Source organism: Rutidosis leptorrhynchoides, chromosome 1 (assembly GCF_046630445.1).
Source record: "Rutidosis leptorrhynchoides isolate AG116_Rl617_1_P2 chromosome 1, CSIRO_AGI_Rlap_v1, whole genome shotgun sequence".
Taxonomy (NCBI): Eukaryota; Viridiplantae; Streptophyta; class Magnoliopsida; order Asterales; family Asteraceae; genus Rutidosis; species Rutidosis leptorrhynchoides.
In genome coordinates this window covers 218988493-219008244 of record NC_092333.1, presented here as the reverse complement: position 1 = coordinate 219008244, position 19752 = coordinate 218988493, and the positions used below count along the sequence as shown (strand labels likewise).

The following is a 19752-nucleotide window of genomic DNA, read 5'->3' as shown; positions in this document are numbered from 1 at the left end:
TGCTAACCATTGGATTTCTTGTTAAAAATCACTCAAGTTAGACTTAAGAATCATGTTAAATGGCTATGTATAGCTCTCGGTATGATTAAACGAATAATGGTAACTTGTATTGCTCCGAAACTGATTTCGTATGCACTCTAAATGACCCCGCATGAACTATAAATTATTTAAGACCTTAATCTTCTGGAATATTATCATTTAGATGTTTATAAACATACTTCATTAGCATGATAGCTTTTGAAAACATTGTTTGACATCTTAACATAAAACATGCAAGTTCACTAATCCATACTTGATCTTGCAAATGACCAAACCAAATGAAAGTTAAAATAAAAAAAAACTCAAAAAGTTACACGGTTTGGCGAGCGGTGGACCGCAGGCTTGACCGTGTAAACTGCAACACAGTTTTATGAAAACAATGGTGCATGGTCGACTCCACGGTCAACCATGGTGCGACCGCAGATCTGTTTGTTACCAATTTCAACCACTTTGAGTTTAACCACTTGCGGGTATCTATAATTCACAAAACCTCTTCCAACATGCTTAGAATATATGCCATTTCCATTCCCAAAAGAATTTTGGTCGTAACAATGCTAATCTCGGTTAATCACGCTTAATGACACCTTAATGACAATTTAGCCAAGATTAAGCATAACACATAAGTGTTATAAAATAACTTGTGAGTCCTAAAACATATCTTAACATACTTAGGATAATCAACAAGTAACAACACATAAGAGCCTTAGTCACTAGAACACTAATCTCACCAAATGATAAGCTAGTGACACTTAAGTCTTAGTTGCAAGTTAAACACTTGAGAGTTATGATATAACTAGCAATGACTTATGATCTTAATATACATCTAGACATATCTTAAAACATATCTAGATACAATTAGGATGGTCACCAAGTCCCAACTAAGAGTTGCTCCTTCCTTGTACATGTGTTGGACATTAATGTATACTTATACATTAATCATGTAATGTGTTACATTACAAGTAAGCTTGTGAAAGCTTCAAATGAATTGGTGTGCAATATCTATATGATTGATCCTAGAATATGAATTAACTATTGCCATGACTAACATGAGTATTACTTGATTACATGCTACTTGTTAATATGTTTAGTACTCATTGATTTGCTTATGATTAATAACATGGTATTGTTCTTGCTATATGTTGCTACATGTTATAAGTTGTAAGACTAGAAATTGCATGACTAGTTCACTCCAAATGTATTAAGTGTTACAAGGTTCATAATTTAATAGTCATAACCTATTTTAGTATAATGTTATGTAAAGATTACCAACACACATATTAAATTGTAACTTGAAATATGCTTATGACTAGCAATATGTCTAAACTTGGTTTTACATTGAATTACATGATATCTCAACATGCTTATTATGATTAGCATGTTTAACTTAGCAAGACATCATAACTACACCCAATTGATCTATGCTTAAGCTTAAAAGATGAAATATGATATGATTAATGAATAATTGGAACTAGAAAGTTAATGACATGTTGAGTAGCCATTAGAATTGAACCATGCGTGTTGAATACAACCAAACAATTATGACAAATCTGAAATTGCCTCAAATAACTATCGAGACACTCATCCAAGAATGTTGGGTTTGCCTCTTTAAGTATGCCTTGTCACTTTCAAGGTAATGGAACCAAGATTATGAACAATTAATGCATATATTACTTGTAATGTTGGGTATCTTTTGCAGATATTAAATGGAGTAAAGAGTCCAAAATATGTGGCTTGAATCTGAGTCAAACGGCTATACAACGGCTACATTATTTGTACTGAAGCACGCACGATCGAACCACGGTCGACCGTGACATGGACCACCCAGCAACGACTTTTTTTTTTAAATTACACTATAAATAGCAAGCTTTGAAGAACATTTTGACTTGACCCTCTTGCACACTTTAAAGGCAATATTCCAGAGATCACAAAGCTCTTAACTACAACACAAATGTGATCAAGTAAGAGAAGATTCTATGATCTTATAGATATAGAATTGGTTGTAAGCTTACTATACAAATTACTTATCTTGTGAGTTTACTTAGTGTGATAAGTGTCCTTAGAATTGTTTTAGGATTATCATCACTAATAGTGTGAAGTCTTGTACTTTGTAAGTAGAAGCATAAGCTAGCTTAGCTATCATCTTCTTTAAAGAGATCTAGAAAGTTGATTAATCTCATTGGGGGTTAATACTTGTCCAAGGTGAAGACAAGTTGATCTAAGTTAGAGGTAATCTTTCGACGGGATAGAAGGATTAGGTTTGTTGTCTACAAAGAAGAGCAAGACTTGTAAAACGGATCTCCACCAGGTTTGGAGAAAATGGCTTAGTGAAGCAAAATCCCGATTAGTGAATAAGGGAGTGGATTAGAGTGAATTAGTTAACATCCATCCGAACCACTATAAATCCTTGTGTCTATGTTCTTTACTTTACTTTACTTATCATTTGAACATACACACTACACACATCAAGTTTGAGTTGAATTGGTTGATCAAAGTTGATCAAAGTTTGTTGACCAATCGAAAAAGTTTGAAAAACGTATTAAGTAACTATTCACTCCCCTCTAGTTGCTTACAGATTCTATTGATCCAAGCGCTGAAATTCATCCCATAATTTTCAAGCAAAATATTTCCCTAAATTTAATATTAATTTACGTTTAAGTATGTGAAAATACTATTATACGATTATAGTAATTAAAAAAAAAAAAAAAACTTTAACTTACAACCAAATACCCACTTACCTAATCAACAATTCAACACACAAACAAATCAACTACTCTAAGTATTGACATTAGGAATGACAATGGACACCCGATCCAGCGGATATCCATCCGACTCACCCACTCCTTGATGGATATGAATAATTTAAATGATTATAAATACGGATATGGATGAACCTAAATAGATATGAATACGGATGAAAATTTACATTCATGAATATATCCATTATCATTCGAAGTACATAAATATAGATATATTCCAACACATTTACTATTACAAATGCATTTACCATTGCACGTACATTTTTCTAGCAACCATATAATTATTTAACTATGATATATTACAACTAAACATGTATATTTAATAAAATGAACATACAAGTTACACATTTAAATTATTATAGTCTATGTTTAATAGTCTGTTTATCACATATTAGGAAATATTAATACAATTTTTGAATATGAGTATCCAATAGATATCTATTAACCCGCCTAATCCACTATATGGATATGGAGAGAGAGACTAAAATTAAATGTATATGAATATATATGAACAAAAACTAAATGGATTGAATATTGATATGGTAGGCCTGGCAAAGTAAACCTTTAACTCTTCATTAGACCCAAATGAGTTTCTCTAAGAACCATATGGGTCTTAGACAAATAAAAAGAAATTGGTCCATTGAGTCTAACTTCATAAAGTCCAATATATAGAGACGGGTTCAACGGGTTTTGTATATGGGTCCAACGGGTCTTGTATATTGATATGCCTTGCAAAGTAAATCCAAACTTTTTATAAGACCCATATGGGTTCCTCTAGCTACCATATGGGTCTTAGACAAATAAAAATAAAAAGGTCCATTGGGTCTTAATTCATAAAGTCCAATAATAGAAACGGGTCTAAGGGGTCTTGTATATGGGTCCAACGGGTCTTGGTCTTTGGGCTCAACTAACGCCATGGGTCATTTCGGTAGCCCAACTTAGATATTCATTTACACCGTTTAATCGTTTAGCTTACACAATACATACCGCATAAATATGAACTCGTGATTTTCCCATTTTCATTTTGATAAAACCCTAATTTCATTTCAAACCCTAACAATCAAAATTAAAAATCTAAATGTCTGAAGTCGTACCATTCGAAATCCAGACGGAGATAATAAGAAAACTTCCAATCAAATCATTGATTCAGTTCAGATCTGTTTCAAAACCATGGAAAGCACTGATCGATAGCTCGAAGTTTATTGCGGATCACAGCGTACGACACAATCAGCCGAATCATCTACTTGTACGGTACGCAGTTAAATCTGGACCAAAATTTATTTCAGTCGTTGATAATGATGATGACAGTTTCCCCCAAATGAAATCATCCATTACTGCTCCTGAATCTCTTAACCTACTTAGTAATGTGTTAGTCCTCGGTTCATCTCACGGAATAGTGTGTTTTTGCGGTTCACATCGAGATCAAGACAATACTAGACGGAGGATGGTTGTGTTATGGAATCCTTCGATCCGGAAATCAGTTCGTATTGATATTCCTAATTTGGATAACAGAATTATGGTTGTTGGTTTTGGGGTTTGTCCCAACACTAGTGACATTAAGCTCGTCAAAATCACCGAAGGTTCTGTTAGAAAAACGGGGTTGTAAAACCTTCGTGCCTGAAACAGTAATGACTCCGGATTGATCTTTGAATCGTGTGAACACTTTCCTAATCGAATATTTCGACCCTGTTAGCCACGGGTTACACGAAGTTTCGATTGGGATAAGACAAAGACAAGATTGTCATCTTGGCTAAAAGATAACAATCAAACAATTGCAGAGATGTATCTTCTAATTGTTTGAAATTGAAAGTGTGTAAAAGGATCAAAATTCTGGAACCTTTTTCAAATACACAAAGGGTGTATATATAATGGGTCAAAAGGTTTCTTGAAAAGTCACAACCTTTGGTTCACACCCATTAGTGACTTGGTAGTTAACATTCATGTATTTAGACTTAAAATGGTCTAAAAACATGTAAAAACCGCAATTAAAATGCCCTGGAACAACCCCAAGACGTTTGGGGTTCGAATGTGCCTTTTGGGTTGAAAAGGCACCTTTTCAGCGACTCAGTGTTAAGCCGCGCCGCGGGCTAACAAAGGACTAGACTTCAAAATATGCATAAAGTCTCGACATGAAAATCATGCTTTAAGCCGCGCCGCGGGCCCAGGAGCCGCGCCGCGCCTTAAAGCTACTGCACACCAAAATTTTGTTTAAGCTCATTTTCAAGTGTGTTTAGCCTTTCAAGTCGCGTTTCGCGTTCTTTCAAGTCCAATTCGCATTTCTTAAGTTCCAAACATTATTTCCAAGTCCAAAGGAAACCTCAAACCACCTCACGTTTTACGAACGTGTACTCCACACTCTCCGAATTCGTGTAACGTATCAATGGTTCGAAAACACTTTCAACATAGTAATCCAATCAACTAAAATGACGTTGGATCATGCTAAAATCACCAACAATTCCCCCCATTTTAGTATGATCCTTGATTACTAAAGTACCAACAATTAGAAACTAATGCATAAGTGTAAATGTCCCATGGATTGAATTTACACATAGTATATTACACGTGCAAGAATTCAAAAATCAGGGTGCTCTAAACGTTTGAACCCATCAATTCATTTGAAAACCTGTCGATAATATACACATTAGTTCCATACTCTCTACAATTAACCCGACACTATTATAAGCCTTGTGTCCCAATCCTCTCATGAACATATCAAAAGCTAAGTCCCAAGCTTTCTTGAGGCGGCTTAACCTCATGTTCACATAGGTAGTTTTCTTTTAATCTTGCTCCCGCGATGCAATTTTTCAAGAAAACTATTAAGAAGTATCAAACTTCAACCTCCTTTATCTCACGGGTCCGAACACATACTTTGGGATCATATATCAAATGTGTTCCAATCTTCAGATAGTAGGCTTTCCTCATTGAATTCAGCTCCTAGCGTTGTACTAGAAGGGAATTGGGTATCCCACTATGGAAGATCTAAATGGACTTCAATCCCACAACATTAGCCAACTTTTGCGCGCATCCGGCTAATGCTTTTATCAAGTGATTTAGTCAAACTTTGTTGTAACCCAACAAAATCCACATACATCACTTCATTCGTGATAAACCTCACGAAACACAATTTGTCTAAGGCATAAGTGTCTAGACTTTCACTTGTTAAAATACATGCCTTAGTCAAAGACATCCCAATACTCGGGATCACCATGAACTTTAATCTCATTCATTATGACCTCAATCAATTTCCATTCTCCTGCAATCCTTTAAACCAAGGATTTACCAATTCCTTATTTTACCATAATAAACTTGTGAGTACTCAAATCAATAGATTGATTAGTCCTTGCACATGTCCACTTTTCATAAGTCATCAATGTAAACCTGTAATTTATACGCCCTTGATAATGTATCCCCATTATCCTTGTGTACACATTATTACCATTACATTAGACGTGAGATTATAATTATAAACATACCCTAGTCAATCCACTTCTAAAACCTAGAAGTAATGACAACAAGTTTATAATATCCATAATCTCAACATCAAGACTTTGATCCAAGATACTTCATCTATACCAAGTGTTAAATCCAACAACTTGTAGATTTATCATCCTCTTGATCAATAGTAAACTCAATAATTTAATATGCCTTAGGATCACCATTGCGAACTAAACCATAATCCATGGTTGACTTTTACAAGTATTAAAATACTTAAGTCACATCACAATATATTACCCTAGACATCGCTTGATCTTTTCCAACACCATGCTAAATTGATCACTTGATGTAATCACATACATCATACCACCAATTTTCATAGCATAACGGTATTCATAACAAATAAGCAATATCTACTCCCACTCCATATTAAACATATTAGTTTCACTAACTTGTATCATTTGATAAACCATCAAATGTTTTATGGACATAAATCACCAATGAATAAAGTCTCTCATGGCCATTTGAGTTCGTAACAAAATCTGTCACCTCACAGTAATACAATATTGTCTTGTGACTTTTCCAACGGATTATTACCACCCATTAAATAAGCATAACAATTGTCATCAATTAATCCATTGTCTTACCAACAATCACAATTGTTAATAACAGAGGGTTTTCATGTCAATATTCAAAGAATATATAAACAATTTCTTTTATTGTCACTCCTTATATTCATTCATAATCTTATGTGTTGTTCATAATCTGCAAGTATACATACATCTCTAATTTAATGTGACCGCATGCAAGGATGATGCATGAATCCACTATATACCGGAAGTACACAGATTCATTTAAAACAATACATGCAATAGTTGTGACTTTTAACCCCATAACTGCCAATAATGTACCAATTACATTTGAACCATTGGACAATTAATTTGTTGTTACCACATGCAACCAGCATGCAACAAATCATGAATAATTTCAAGAAAATTAAAGTCAAAACACATGCATACTGAAAAATTTCACATCCTTATCCAAGCACAAGGTTTCAAGAACCGTCATATAACTGATGCATTGTTTCATATTAAATTCAAACAAATGTTGAATCAATAAATATGACGTCATATAATTGCAGATTAAGGAACCATGCTTTAATCAATACGAACCAACACATCCATCCATTTATTGTAATAATAATATTTTATCATGAGATTTAATCTCACTGAATGACAAAACGTATCATTTTCTTTGAAACCATTGTGACTACTAACAATCACAACTTTCAATAGAATTGTAATCATTCATGAATTTTTTAATTATGTGAATTAAAGCATTCATGAACCAAAGTCATCCGTTAATTTACCACTAATAGATTAGGATATTATTGTAATTTTATGTTCAACAAACATGCACACAATCATCATAATGATACGTTTACCATGTTAAGCCATAAGTTAATTTTATTTCATATTAACTTATATAACATGCATTTAATCTTTATCATTATGTGCATAATCATAAATAATAGTAAAGGATAAGAGATTGTGTACTTGTTATGAAGATTGAACAACCATGTTGATCCATCACATGAAACTTCAACCCATTAACTTGATGCTCATATCCCTTATGCACATCCAAATCGAGTCCCATAAGTCCATGAAAATTCTGACATCAACACAATTCAATTCCTTCAAACTTCACACAAAATTCGCGGATCATCTTCTATCACCGTTTCTTCAGACATAGAATGCACAAATATTCGATTAGATTGTTAGAAAAACGGGGTTGTAAAACCTTCGTGCCTGAAACAGTAATGACTCCGGATTGATCTTTGAATCGTGTGAACACTTTCCTAATCGAATATTTCGACCCTGTTAGCCACGGGTTACACGAAGTTTCGATTGGGATAAGACAAAGACAAGATTGTCGTCTTGGCTAAAAGATAACAATCAAACAATTGCAGAGATGTATCTTCTAATTGTTTGAAATTGAAAGTGTGTAAAAGGATCAAAATTCTGGAACCTTTTTCAAATACACAAAGGGTGTATATATAATGGGTCAAAAGGTTTCTTGAAAAGTCACAACCTTTGGTTCACACCCATTAGTGACTTGGTAGTTAACATTCATGTATTTAGACTTAAAATGGTCTAAAAACATGTAAAAACCGTAATTAAAATGCCCTGGAACAACCCCAAGACGTTTGGGGTTCGAATGTGCCTTTTGGGTTGAAAAGGCACCTTTTCAGCGACTCAGTGTTAAGCCGCGCCGCGGGCTAACAAAGGACTAGACTTCAAAATATGCATAAAGTCTCGACATGAAAATCATGCTTTAAGCCGCGCCGCGGGCCCAGGAGCCGCGCCGCGCCTTAAAGCTACTGCACACCAAAATTTTGTTTAAGCTCATTTTCAAGTGTGTTTAGCCTTTCAAGTCGCGTTTCGCGTTCTTTCAAGTCCAATTCGCATTTCTTAAGTTCCAAACATTATTTCCAAGTCCAAAGGAAACCTCAAACCACCTCACGTTTTACGAACGTGTACTCCACACTCTCCGAATTCGTGTAACGTATCAATGGTTCGAAAACACTTTCAACATAGTAATCCAATCAACTAAAATGACGTTGGATCATGCTAAAATCACCAACAGGTTCCACTTGTGAAGTTGAGGTTTATAGTGTAAACTCAGGGGTTTGGAGAAGTATTCCAATGGATAAACCTTGTAAACCGCTTATGTTCACATGGTATCAGACATCTATAAATGGAGTTATTTATTGGCATGCTTTTGAGTATATTCAAATGCATGATGGATCTGGTAACATAATCCGTTCATTTAACTTGACAAGTGAAGAATCTGAAGATATATTACTCCCGGATTGTTTACTAAGTACTTTTGGGAATTTTTACGTCTCTAAGCTATTGGACTCTCTTGTAGTGATTAAAGGTTATCGTGAGGCTGGTAAATCATTTTGTGATGTATGGATGCTGAGTCATGGTGTTTCGGAATCTTTTACAAAACTGTTCAATATTGTGGCTCCCTATGGTTCTAGTGATAGTAGTGTGTTAGCATTTAGGAAGAATGGCGAAGTTATAATGGAAATTGATTCTGCAGAACTTCAAGTTTTCGAACCCTGCTCAAAAAACTTCCGTGATCTTAGGATTTTTGGAAATGATTTCGTGAATTCAGTTGATGTATGCTCCTACACGGAAACGCTACTTCTACTAAACCAGTCCGATTTAGTTCTTCACTGATCACAATGATGATTGGCACCATACAAGTTGCTACTTGCTGATGAATTTAGGTTAGTCCATTTCAATATATATAAGGATATGCACTTTTTGTTGCATCATGCATATTCATTGGTTATCTGCATTTATTCAGTTTGTTCATGTGATGATATCCGCTCTTCTAGTAGTACTATAGTAGTGTCTGTTCATGTCATTACCCGTTAATGAGTTAAATCTTATTTGATGTGTTTCATTGCAACTATTATATGCTTTTTATAATAATGTTAATGAGTTAATTCTAACATGGTATATGGTATCTACTCATTTCCCTTATTGAAATTTTCCAGGTTGTGAAAGCGGTTCAGATGAAAAGGTTATTGATGTGTGCTGCTTGTAGTGATATATGTTTGTATCCTTTCTACTTTGAGTATTGTGTTCGATGGATTTCAGTAACTTATTAGGGGTTCAAGTAACTATTTTCCTTTTGTTAACCAAGTTTGTACCCGTTACACACTCAACGGTTCAAGCACACTAAGCATCAAATGCATACATCGCAACAAAAAAACTACTCTTGTTACACCTACAAAAAAGATAACGACACAACACTTAACAAATTAAAAAACAAAGCATACCACCCTAACGGATAGCCTTCTTCATCTTCATGTCAACAGTCTCCCGATCGATCCTTTTACCATTACGATTAACAATTTTGTAGGTCAAAAAGTTAGCGTTCTCATCTCCAACCAAAACCGCCGCAGAAGAGCGATAAAATACCGTGATCTTAAAGGTCTTGAAAAAGGGTTAAAGCCAAAAATAGGCTACAAACTTACACAAATGTACCAATGTCGCCCACAAACTCATTTCCGTCATACTGTCTCCTACAAACTTTCAAAAAGTGTTCCAATGTAAACAAAAACTTTCAAAAAGTGTACCAATGTAAACAAAAATGACTTGCTACCGCCTAAACCGGTCAAAATTGACACGTGTCGTTCGTGGATTGGACCTTAATTCTAAAAAAAAAAAAAAAAAAACAGGTCAAAAATAGTACGTAACAGGTCAAAACGCCAAAATGTTGATATTAGTACATTTTTTCAAAGTTTGTAGGCGACAGTAGGACGGAAATGAGTTTGTGGGCGACATCGGTACATTTGTGTAAGTTTGTAGCCTATTTTTAGCATTAACCCCTTGAAAAAAGCCTATCTCGTCAATATGTTGATATGTTGTCCCGGTTCCGAAGAGCTAACCCACGATTGTCAACGCAATCATCCTTGAAAAGGTTTTGAATCGAAAATCCTATATCCTCATCATCATCATTATCTTCCAAACGATAAGAACATGAAGCTTATTAGCAGTTCTATGAAGCATCATTAAGATGATCTAGTGATTTGAGTTATCTTCACAACAAATTTACTCAGTTGTACATGTTGAGGTGGCCAGGATAAGAGTCAAAAATGGTGACGCAGTACTCTGGTTAAGTAGGCCTACATCTGACTAATATATTAGCTGTAGTTAACAATGAAACCTCTTTCATTTACTTGTTTTAGCAACTGTATGGTCAACTTCACTTATTAGTCCTTTGCACATAATCTTTGTATGACATTTCAGTAGCAATAATGCTTGAACATCGATTTAACACTTGAAATATCATATCTTTGTTCTTATGTCTTATAATACTAATCATCAGTAATCACACTATCATGTATATATCAATGTTAAGCTTGTTAATACCTAACTCGAGAATGAACAACCCGTTTAAAGAAAAGAATAAGGGGGTTCACTTGTAACTAAATCTGCAGAATGATTTAGTCCAAAAATTTGGCTTTTTGATAAGACAGCAGTCCAAAATGGTTATATCATGAAAAGAGAGATCTTCAATATAATACAATCATGAACTGAATTCGTGTATGCATATTTAACAGTAAACTAAAGTGACTCCAAGATCATATTCATGTTCCTGATGATGCCCATATGGCCATATTACATGGGAGAAAACACAGCAAAAATTCTTGTAATTCGACCTAGATTTACAAAAACAAAAACTGCTAATCAATAATGACAAGAAACTAAATTTGAACATATGGAGAATTGGGCTGAGGTAAACAATAGAAATAAATTGCCGAATTGTGTATCTTCTTAATAATATGTATATAATGATATAATGATAGAAGTCCAAAAACACAACTAAATCGCTTTTCTCTATTTAAAATTGTAGTTTGGCTGGTTGTTAGCGGAGTATACTTATCCATGAATATCCACAATGATCATAATAATATCACCCCAAAACCATAAAGGGGTTTAAGAAGCAACCTGCAACAATTTCACACGTTTAGATATGGTAGTAGTTCATGGTCAATTTCTTCAAGTAATTTGGGAACAAATTGTTACTGTGCTACGCAGTAATAACTACAGGTGGCAAATTTGACCCATTTACTTCTGAATAAGTCAACCCAGGTTATATTTTATCTCTATTGATTAGCTTACATGAATACAGTCAGATGGGTCAAACGAGTTCAAAGTATCACACTAATAACAGCATCTATAATCATATTTGACAAACAAAACATCCATTACTAGACTATTAATTTTAGACAAGTGTTTTAACCAGCTACCGACCCACCAACATGACCTGTTAAGGGCAAACCATAACCCAAATGGACCCGTTAATAAGTAATGGGATCAAAAATGTCAACTCTTTTCAGTATTTAAAAAACTCACTGTAGTTTTAGAAACTTACTCCGTGGTAAATTAAGTAGGAAGAAGAGGTCGTCTTTCATCAGCTTCTAGACGATGGCTAGCCTGAATAGGTAGAAAGAATAACAAGATAACATGTCTTAGTACAGAAAACAGTCTTTTATGAAATGCAAGAACAAAAATCTAAGAACATATTTGTACCTCCTCATTTGCCCCTGATGCTATATCAATGAATTGGTCCCTTTTTATAGGTGAACAAAATAAGCAAGTGAATAACCTTAAGCTCAAAAAAAAAAAAAAATAATAAATAAAAAAAATGATATTCCAACATATTCCAGCACTTGAGTACCTGTGATTGCTCTGAATTTGTTCCAACTCCAATACTCCATTTTCTTCTTCTTTAACTTTCGCAAGAGGCGAAAAGAACTGGAAAAAGAATCATAGATAAGTGTAAATTAAATCAAATAACAATGTGAATTTACTTTTAATGAATAATACTATTTTTGATATACCTGATGCATTGAGATGAAAACAATAGAAATTCCTAACATAAAATTGATGGTCAGAGTGTGACCAAACAAAGCTGCAGATGCAAACCCTGTAAAGATCGTGGCAACTGTCGAAGAGTACTTTTTCAAAATTGTATCTGCATGTCACAAACCAATCTTTAGAAAATAGAAAAATATTTAAATTATTACCAACAAAACATACCTAAAAAATAGACACTATGATAAACGGTAGCACAATGTAGCATCTCTCGACTGCTGATGAATCTTTTTTGAGGGCAGTGGATCTAGAAGTTACTAATAATATATATGCTTACATTAGCGTATAATCTTACCGGCATATTTAAAGAAAAAGGAAGATAAAATTCCTTGTGCTGCATTGTTTATAATTAGAAGCATTGTAGCTTTTGAATGTCCTTGTAAAATATCAAAGCTCTCAGGACCTGAAAAACATAATCATCCCTAAATTCATTATATAGTTGCTACAAAGTTGTAAGCTTTTTTTTATCCAACAAAAAATGTTGTAAGCTTTTTCACTACATGCAATAACTTATTTATCATTATTCACACATTAAGTATTAATGCAACTCTATTGAGTCCAACACAATAAATATGCAAATTGAGAGGTTAGATATCCAAGTCAGTTGGTACCTTTGTAAATGACAGTTCCAAGGATCCCCAGGAAGTTAAAAATTGCACCATATCCATACAAAAACAGATTCTGCAATTCAACATCAACATACGTACATTCCCATTTTTAGTCATAACTGCTATAGGCCTATAGCTAACATTATTATTATATACAGTAATATTTTGTCAATAAGTTATAGGTAAAAAAAGGTTGCTACACTCACCTGCATGTATATGCTTGTTTCGAATTGACTCTTCAGTGCATATTCATTGAAGACTGATGCCATCGATGGAACAGTTACCTATAAAATTAGTTAATTCCTCATTTCCACATATCAATTAAATGATACAAACTTTAGTGAAAACTAAAATGAGTGACAAACTACATCATGAAAAGGCATTATGCATTTTAGAATGCTTAGATATTGAGTAAAAACTACATACTAGACCAACTTACAAAGATAAACGTATAGATATACGCAGCCATTGCAATTGGAAGTCCGATTGCAGTAGAGCCCTCGGGTAAAGAACGCATTTGATTTATACTAATTCCAATTAGCAACAAAGCAAGAGCCTCCCACTGATTTAAGACACAAACTGATAGTTAATGATTGCTAATTAACACTCAGAGATGAGTGAACTCTTTATGGTTTTTGAATTCATAAAGTAAAAAACTAAAAAAGCTTAGAGAAAAGAACAGAATCGTCTAGGCGTCGTAACAGACCTGAATTATAGAAAACCTACGCTTCATAACAATCTTCAACAAAACTGCAATTACCAAGACCTGCAATTTTTCAGTTGATATTAGGGATTAAGTGTGTGCAAAAATTACTGATAAATTAATGATTCATATGAATTCAGTAAGCTAATTTGGTTAACACAAAGCAACAATGGAGGAAAGGAGAGAAAATGTTTACCTTCAGATTGCTCAGCATCTTGACAGTTGCAGGATTGAAGTAGAGCTGTGCAAACAAAAAATTAAATTAACAAGTCAAAATATCAAAATATATACACCAAGTTAACATTCTAGAAATTGCAAGTGAACTGTACTACCTCATTTTCAAGCTACCCGATACACGAATATCAATGTTCTCTAACAAATATCTACTACGGAGTATATGATAATAGATTTTACATAAAAGTACCTGCATGGTGAACTTTAGATAGTTATTAATAGCATAAAGTAATGCTGGAACAGCGAGAAGCACATTGTTGCGAGCTGCCTGCAGAAAAAAAAAAAAAGGCAGACATCAAACCAAGACCTTGCTGATCCATCAAATATCACTTAGTACATCTATAGAATCTAAAGCTTGAAAGAGCTTCAACACAAAGAGACAGAGCATCTAAAACAATCTTCAGAACCAATAACTACAAGTACCAAATTCTGGACTGATAAATCAACAGTGATCTAAAAAGTCTATTAATCAATATATGTGATTCACTTCTAGTAACATTTGCAATCCTGAGTGGCAGTATAAACTTTTTAACTAACATACCACTGAATCAGTAATGTGAATCTTGAGATGCCCTTTAGCTCTCTAGTTATTTTTTAAACAAGCTCATACACCCATCCTAATCTAACTTTCTCCCAGACGGTACTCAACCTATATCCATTCGGTCAAGGGCACCTAACAAACAGCCTTAGCTTTCATACAAAAAAGTTATACACGATTTTCGTTGATGCTAGCTATGTCAATCTAAAAATATATGTTATTGAATAATATTTAGCAAGTTAGGAGGATGAAACAAAAATAAGTTGCCAGCGGATCGCAAACGACTAACTTATATCTGATAAAAAAAAAAGTCTAGCCTCACATTTCATTACTTCAACGCAAACGACTAAAAGGGTAGCATTGCAGACCAATAAGAACAGCAACTCACAAAATTTCAAAAAAAAAAAATTGCACATAAGGACAAGCAAATATAAGCATAACTACGTTATATATAAGGTATCCCCAAGCATATGAAGTCAAGACATTAGTAATTTGCTCTGCTAGTGTAGCTCGTGGAAACTTAACAACCATATTATATTGACTAAGATCTAAAATTTGACAGCAATACCTGTACAAAAGAGGAAATAGAAAGAAGTGGTTTCTCCCCAACCTTCTGATTTCTAGCCTGAAAATGAATACATAACTATGATACTTGTAGAACCATATAAGTATAACAACGTAGAAGAAAATCGCAACTACCAAGCCAAACTTAGCACTATATCTTCAGTATACCTGGCAAACGGGTCGAGATGGGTCGTGTTGGGTCAAAGATCAAATGGGTTCGGGTCAAAACGGGTCGTGGGTCAGAATGGGTCGAACGGGTTGGGTCGAGACCCGAGTCCGGTTGGGTCAAGGACCGGGTCGGTTGGGTCAAGACCCGAGCGGTTGGAGTCGGGCTAGTAAAAATTTTCTTGTTTTTAGTTTTTAATGTATCTCTTCCAAACAAAAAAATCGCGAGAAAATGCTGGTAGAAAACGCGCGTCGTAAATGAGCGTCGAAAAACGCGGGTCAAAAACATGCCTCGAAAAAGGCGCGACGGAAACGAGGGTCGAAAACGCCCGACGAAAACGCGCCTCAAAAAAACGCGCCTCGAAAAACGCGTGTCAAAATCGAATCTTTTGAAGTAAACCCATTTGGGTCTTCAAGTAATTTTCTATTATGTAATTGGACCCATTTGGGTCTTCAACTAATTTTTTATATTATGTGCTTGGACCCATTTGGGTCTTTAAGTAAACCCAATGGAACCATTTTTGAAACTTTAGGTCTGGCGCCATGTCTAATCTTCAGTAAGTAAAAAAATGAAAGACTAACTAAATTTGGTAGAAACTTACTTTTGGCTCACCTATTAACATAAATCAAGTAAAAAATCGATCAATATAAAGCACAACATAGTTAATTAATGAAAATTTAAATTTAAAAAAAAAAAAAAAAGGAATAAACCTACCTGGATTAGAAGCATCACAAGTGCAAAGATAACCTTTGCAACTTCTGTAAGAAAATTAACACTGATTGGGCTAAAATTGAATTTTCCATCAACCTTGGACATGTATACCAAAATTGGCTGTAAAAAATAATGAAAGAAATGAGACAGTAATAACTTACGCATCATGAACACAGTACACAATTTATTATACATAATAGTATCCATTATATTAGTGGAATTTCAAAAGGCTGCTCTACTTACAAAAAGGGTTAACTAGCCAAGTACTATAAACAGATAACAAAGACATGTTACTTTTCACTACACAAATCCTCATTATAATTAGATTTACAAAACAAATTTAGTGCGTTGTTTTGATCAAACTTTTTGTTACTTCAGTTAGAAAATCCAAGAAACTATGTATTAATATTGCAAAAAAAAAAAAAGAAGACGCACTTGAAAAACATGCTAAAAGTTTCTTTTAAAGGGAACTAAAACGCACGAACATAATGTAACGCCTTCAAGAAAAAGGAAAACACAAAATGACAAATTGTAATCATAAGTAGAATCTCCTACAAAAGAAAGTCACCTGTAAGCCAACTAACATGCAATCACCAACGACCAATAAAACATTGAGTGCCCGTTGCTTTTTGGAATACTTGTTCCGGTGCCGATCATACGCCCTCGAGAATGTTTTTGTAGACGGATTCACCAACTTGGAATGACAGACACTGCATTCTATCATCCCTTGTTTCATTATCCAAACTCCTCCCTACCTCACTCACTTCCCCTTCTTCTAAATATCAAAACTGCAACAATATTTCATATTCGAAAAAATAAGCATCTACAGATTAATATTGTTAAATGTTTGTAAATGTATCTAGAACCACCCGAAATCTATTGTATCATCATACTTTAGAAACTGCTATTGTATGTACTGAAAGTATTGTTATTGTATTTAAACCGTGATGTGGAACTGGTTATAATTACATTGCGTTAGGAATTAATTGAATTAAAATCATATGTACAATATCAAGTTTCGAAGCATGATACTTGAACTGAATGGAATTACTGTAACTTTAAACACAATTAATAACAATTAACCTAAATTATTATCCACAACCTAAATTCAATAGCTAGATACCCTAAATCACACCAAAGGGTCACTGGCCTAGCTGGTATCAAGGTGCCTGTGATCTTGAGGTCATGAGTTCAAGTCCAGGGATGGACGATAGACATTATGTATATATTCGTGTAAAAAAACGTGTTTACATACCCTAAATCACATTACAAAGTAAGTTTAGTTTATATTAAACCACAACTGAATCAGATCTTATACACTATCTATTACCAAATGATCAATTCAGCTGATCCGAGCTCAGATCTTGTACAAATTGACCTACTTAACACAATCAATTAACTTTAACTAAAATTAAATTAAAATCAATCAAAACTAACCTCGATTATATTATTATTATACGTAATTATATCTGAAAAGTCCGGTGACAGGAATGCAAGTGACGGCGGTTGAAAGGAATCGGCGTGAAATGAAACCGTAGATGTTACGTAACTGAACTCCGATGATTGTGGTGATGCGAAGAATATGCTTAACAAAGAGGTGGAGAGTTTGAGTTTTTGCAAATGAAACCGATTTGAATTGAAGGAGTTGGATTGAATAGTGTTTCTAAAATTTAATTACTTATTTATATTTTAATTTATAATTTATAAAATAAAATATGTATATAGGACAGTAATATTTTACGCGTAACATGTACAGTATAAAATAATTTGCTTAAAAATTACTACAACTACACCAGCAGGTTGATGCTTTGTTGTAAGATACGATACGAAAAGTTCAATGACATCTATCTATAGTTTCTATATATTTCTATTAAAATTCTATAATGATGATATCATTATTAGACTAATTCTTTTGTTAAAAAAAATTCAAAAAACAAAAGAAAAAAATCTAGACATGGTGGATGATGTCATTAATATAAATAATTTTAAATTAAAATTAAATTTTATTAATTTATTATTATTATTAAATCTTATTAATAATTATTTTAATTATTAAAATTAAATAATTTTGAATTATTTTAATTAATTATTTTGAATTAAGTACGAGAAGGTATAAAAGCTAGGCAGAAGGAAACCAATTTTAAATTTATATTTTAATTTATACTTTTAAATAAAATGACAACCAATATTATCTATTATGATTGGAAGTGAATTGTTTAATATGCATTTTAGGTGTTTGATGCAATGTTCAGCAGATTAGTTTCTTAGTCGGACTCTGTGGTTCCACAGATCATTAAACTAAATGATTTTAGCATTTACGTTCACTTAATACCTAAAATATATCGTTAAACTGTTTCGTTTAAACAAACCCGTGGTTTCACGGGTCATTTCACTAGTTGTAACTTATTCTTTTTAATAAGTAATTTTAAAAGAAATAAAACATGAATTTTATTAGTAAAATCTTCGTCTGACGTCTTGTATTTTATACATGTTACGAGTATATTTTAATTTCATTATTAATATATTTATAGGTTAAAGGTTGAATAATGTCACCAAGATTTGACGCAACTCCAAATCCGTTGCAGATGACATATACTGTAACAAATCTATCTATATCTATAGTTTTTATTAAAATCATATAACGATGATGTCATTATTACGCTAATTCATTTGTTAAGAAAAAATTAAAAAGAAAAAGGAAAAATTTAAGTTCTTAAGTTGATGTCATTAATCTAATTAATGGCTAATTAAATTAAATCTACTTATTTATTTATTTCATGTTTTTCGAAAAAATAATCACTCTCATTAATTATTAATTATTATTATTATATTATTATTCAAATTCAAATATGTGTTTTTTTACGACATTAATTACGTTATATATGTATACGAAATACACGTCTCAATAAAAGGTTCTATGTATGCTTTTATGACAAGAAAAATAGTAATTACTGTAGTGACCCGAACTTTTTCATGATTATATATTAAATGAAAACTATATTTGCATGATTAAATATTTCCAACATGTTAAGCAATCAAACTTGTTAAGACTTGATTTATTGAAATGAGTTTCATGTAGACAATTGACCACCCAAGTTGACCGGCGATTCACGAACATTAAAACTTGTAAAAACAACATGATATATATATATATATAGAGATATATATATATATATATATATATATATATATATATATTTAACATGATATTATGATGAGTAAGTATCTCACCAAGTACATTAACAATGAGTTCTATACATAAAATGAAAGTAGTGAATTAAGAAACGCGAAACGATATATCGTCTTACTAAATACATATGTATCATGTTAAGATATTAATACACTATGTTTCACATCATGATATGATAATTACATATATCATTAAGCGTATTAACAATGAACTACACGAGTAAGATGAGACTACTAACTTAAGGATTTCGAAACAATACATATATGTAACGATTATCGTTGTAATAGTATTTTACACATATTTATATGATATTAAGATATATTAATACACCATGTTAACATGTTAAC

The 19752-nt window shown here is 33.1% G+C and overlaps 2 protein-coding genes across 4 annotated transcripts; one reads left to right on the top strand and one right to left on the bottom strand.

The window, feature by feature from the left end:
- Positions 1 to 3799: 3799 nt before the first annotated feature.
- Positions 3800 to 9970, top strand: LOC139868302 (F-box protein CPR1-like). Of its 2 annotated transcripts, XR_011765959.1 has the most exons (3): positions 3800 to 4375; positions 8877 to 9528; positions 9802 to 9970. XR_011765959.1 is itself a non-coding variant. In XM_071856636.1 (2 exons), the coding sequence occupies exons 1-2, from the start codon at positions 3874 to 3876 to the stop codon at positions 9476 to 9478; spliced, it is 1104 nt and encodes a 367-aa protein (XP_071712737.1). In that variant the 5' UTR covers positions 3800 to 3873; the 3' UTR covers positions 9479 to 9970. The 2 variants fall into 2 exon arrangements, 1 of the variants encoding a protein (XP_071712737.1); XM_071856636.1 differs by having other exon boundaries at positions 8877 to 9970.
- Positions 9971 to 11331: 1361 nt separating this feature from the next.
- On the bottom strand, positions 11332 to 17854 carry LOC139868292 (CMP-sialic acid transporter 3-like). Of its 2 annotated transcripts, none has more exons than XM_071856627.1 (16): positions 17653 to 17854; positions 16784 to 17003; positions 16219 to 16335; positions 15343 to 15399; positions 14427 to 14504; positions 14199 to 14243; positions 14006 to 14065; positions 13739 to 13861; positions 13506 to 13583; positions 13303 to 13372; positions 12987 to 13094; positions 12658 to 12791; positions 12495 to 12571; positions 12347 to 12386; positions 12189 to 12250; positions 11332 to 11472 (listed from the first exon to the last, which is right to left on the bottom strand). In XM_071856627.1, the coding sequence occupies exons 2-15, from the start codon at positions 16949 to 16951 to the stop codon at positions 12200 to 12202; spliced, it is 1206 nt and encodes a 401-aa protein (XP_071712728.1). In that variant the 5' UTR covers positions 16952 to 17003; positions 17653 to 17854; the 3' UTR covers positions 11332 to 11472; positions 12189 to 12199. The 2 variants fall into 2 exon arrangements, with proteins under 2 accessions (XP_071712728.1, XP_071712723.1); XM_071856622.1 differs by lacking the exon at positions 11332 to 11472 and adding an exon at positions 11479 to 11761.
- Positions 17855 to 19752: the final 1898 nt, after the last annotated feature.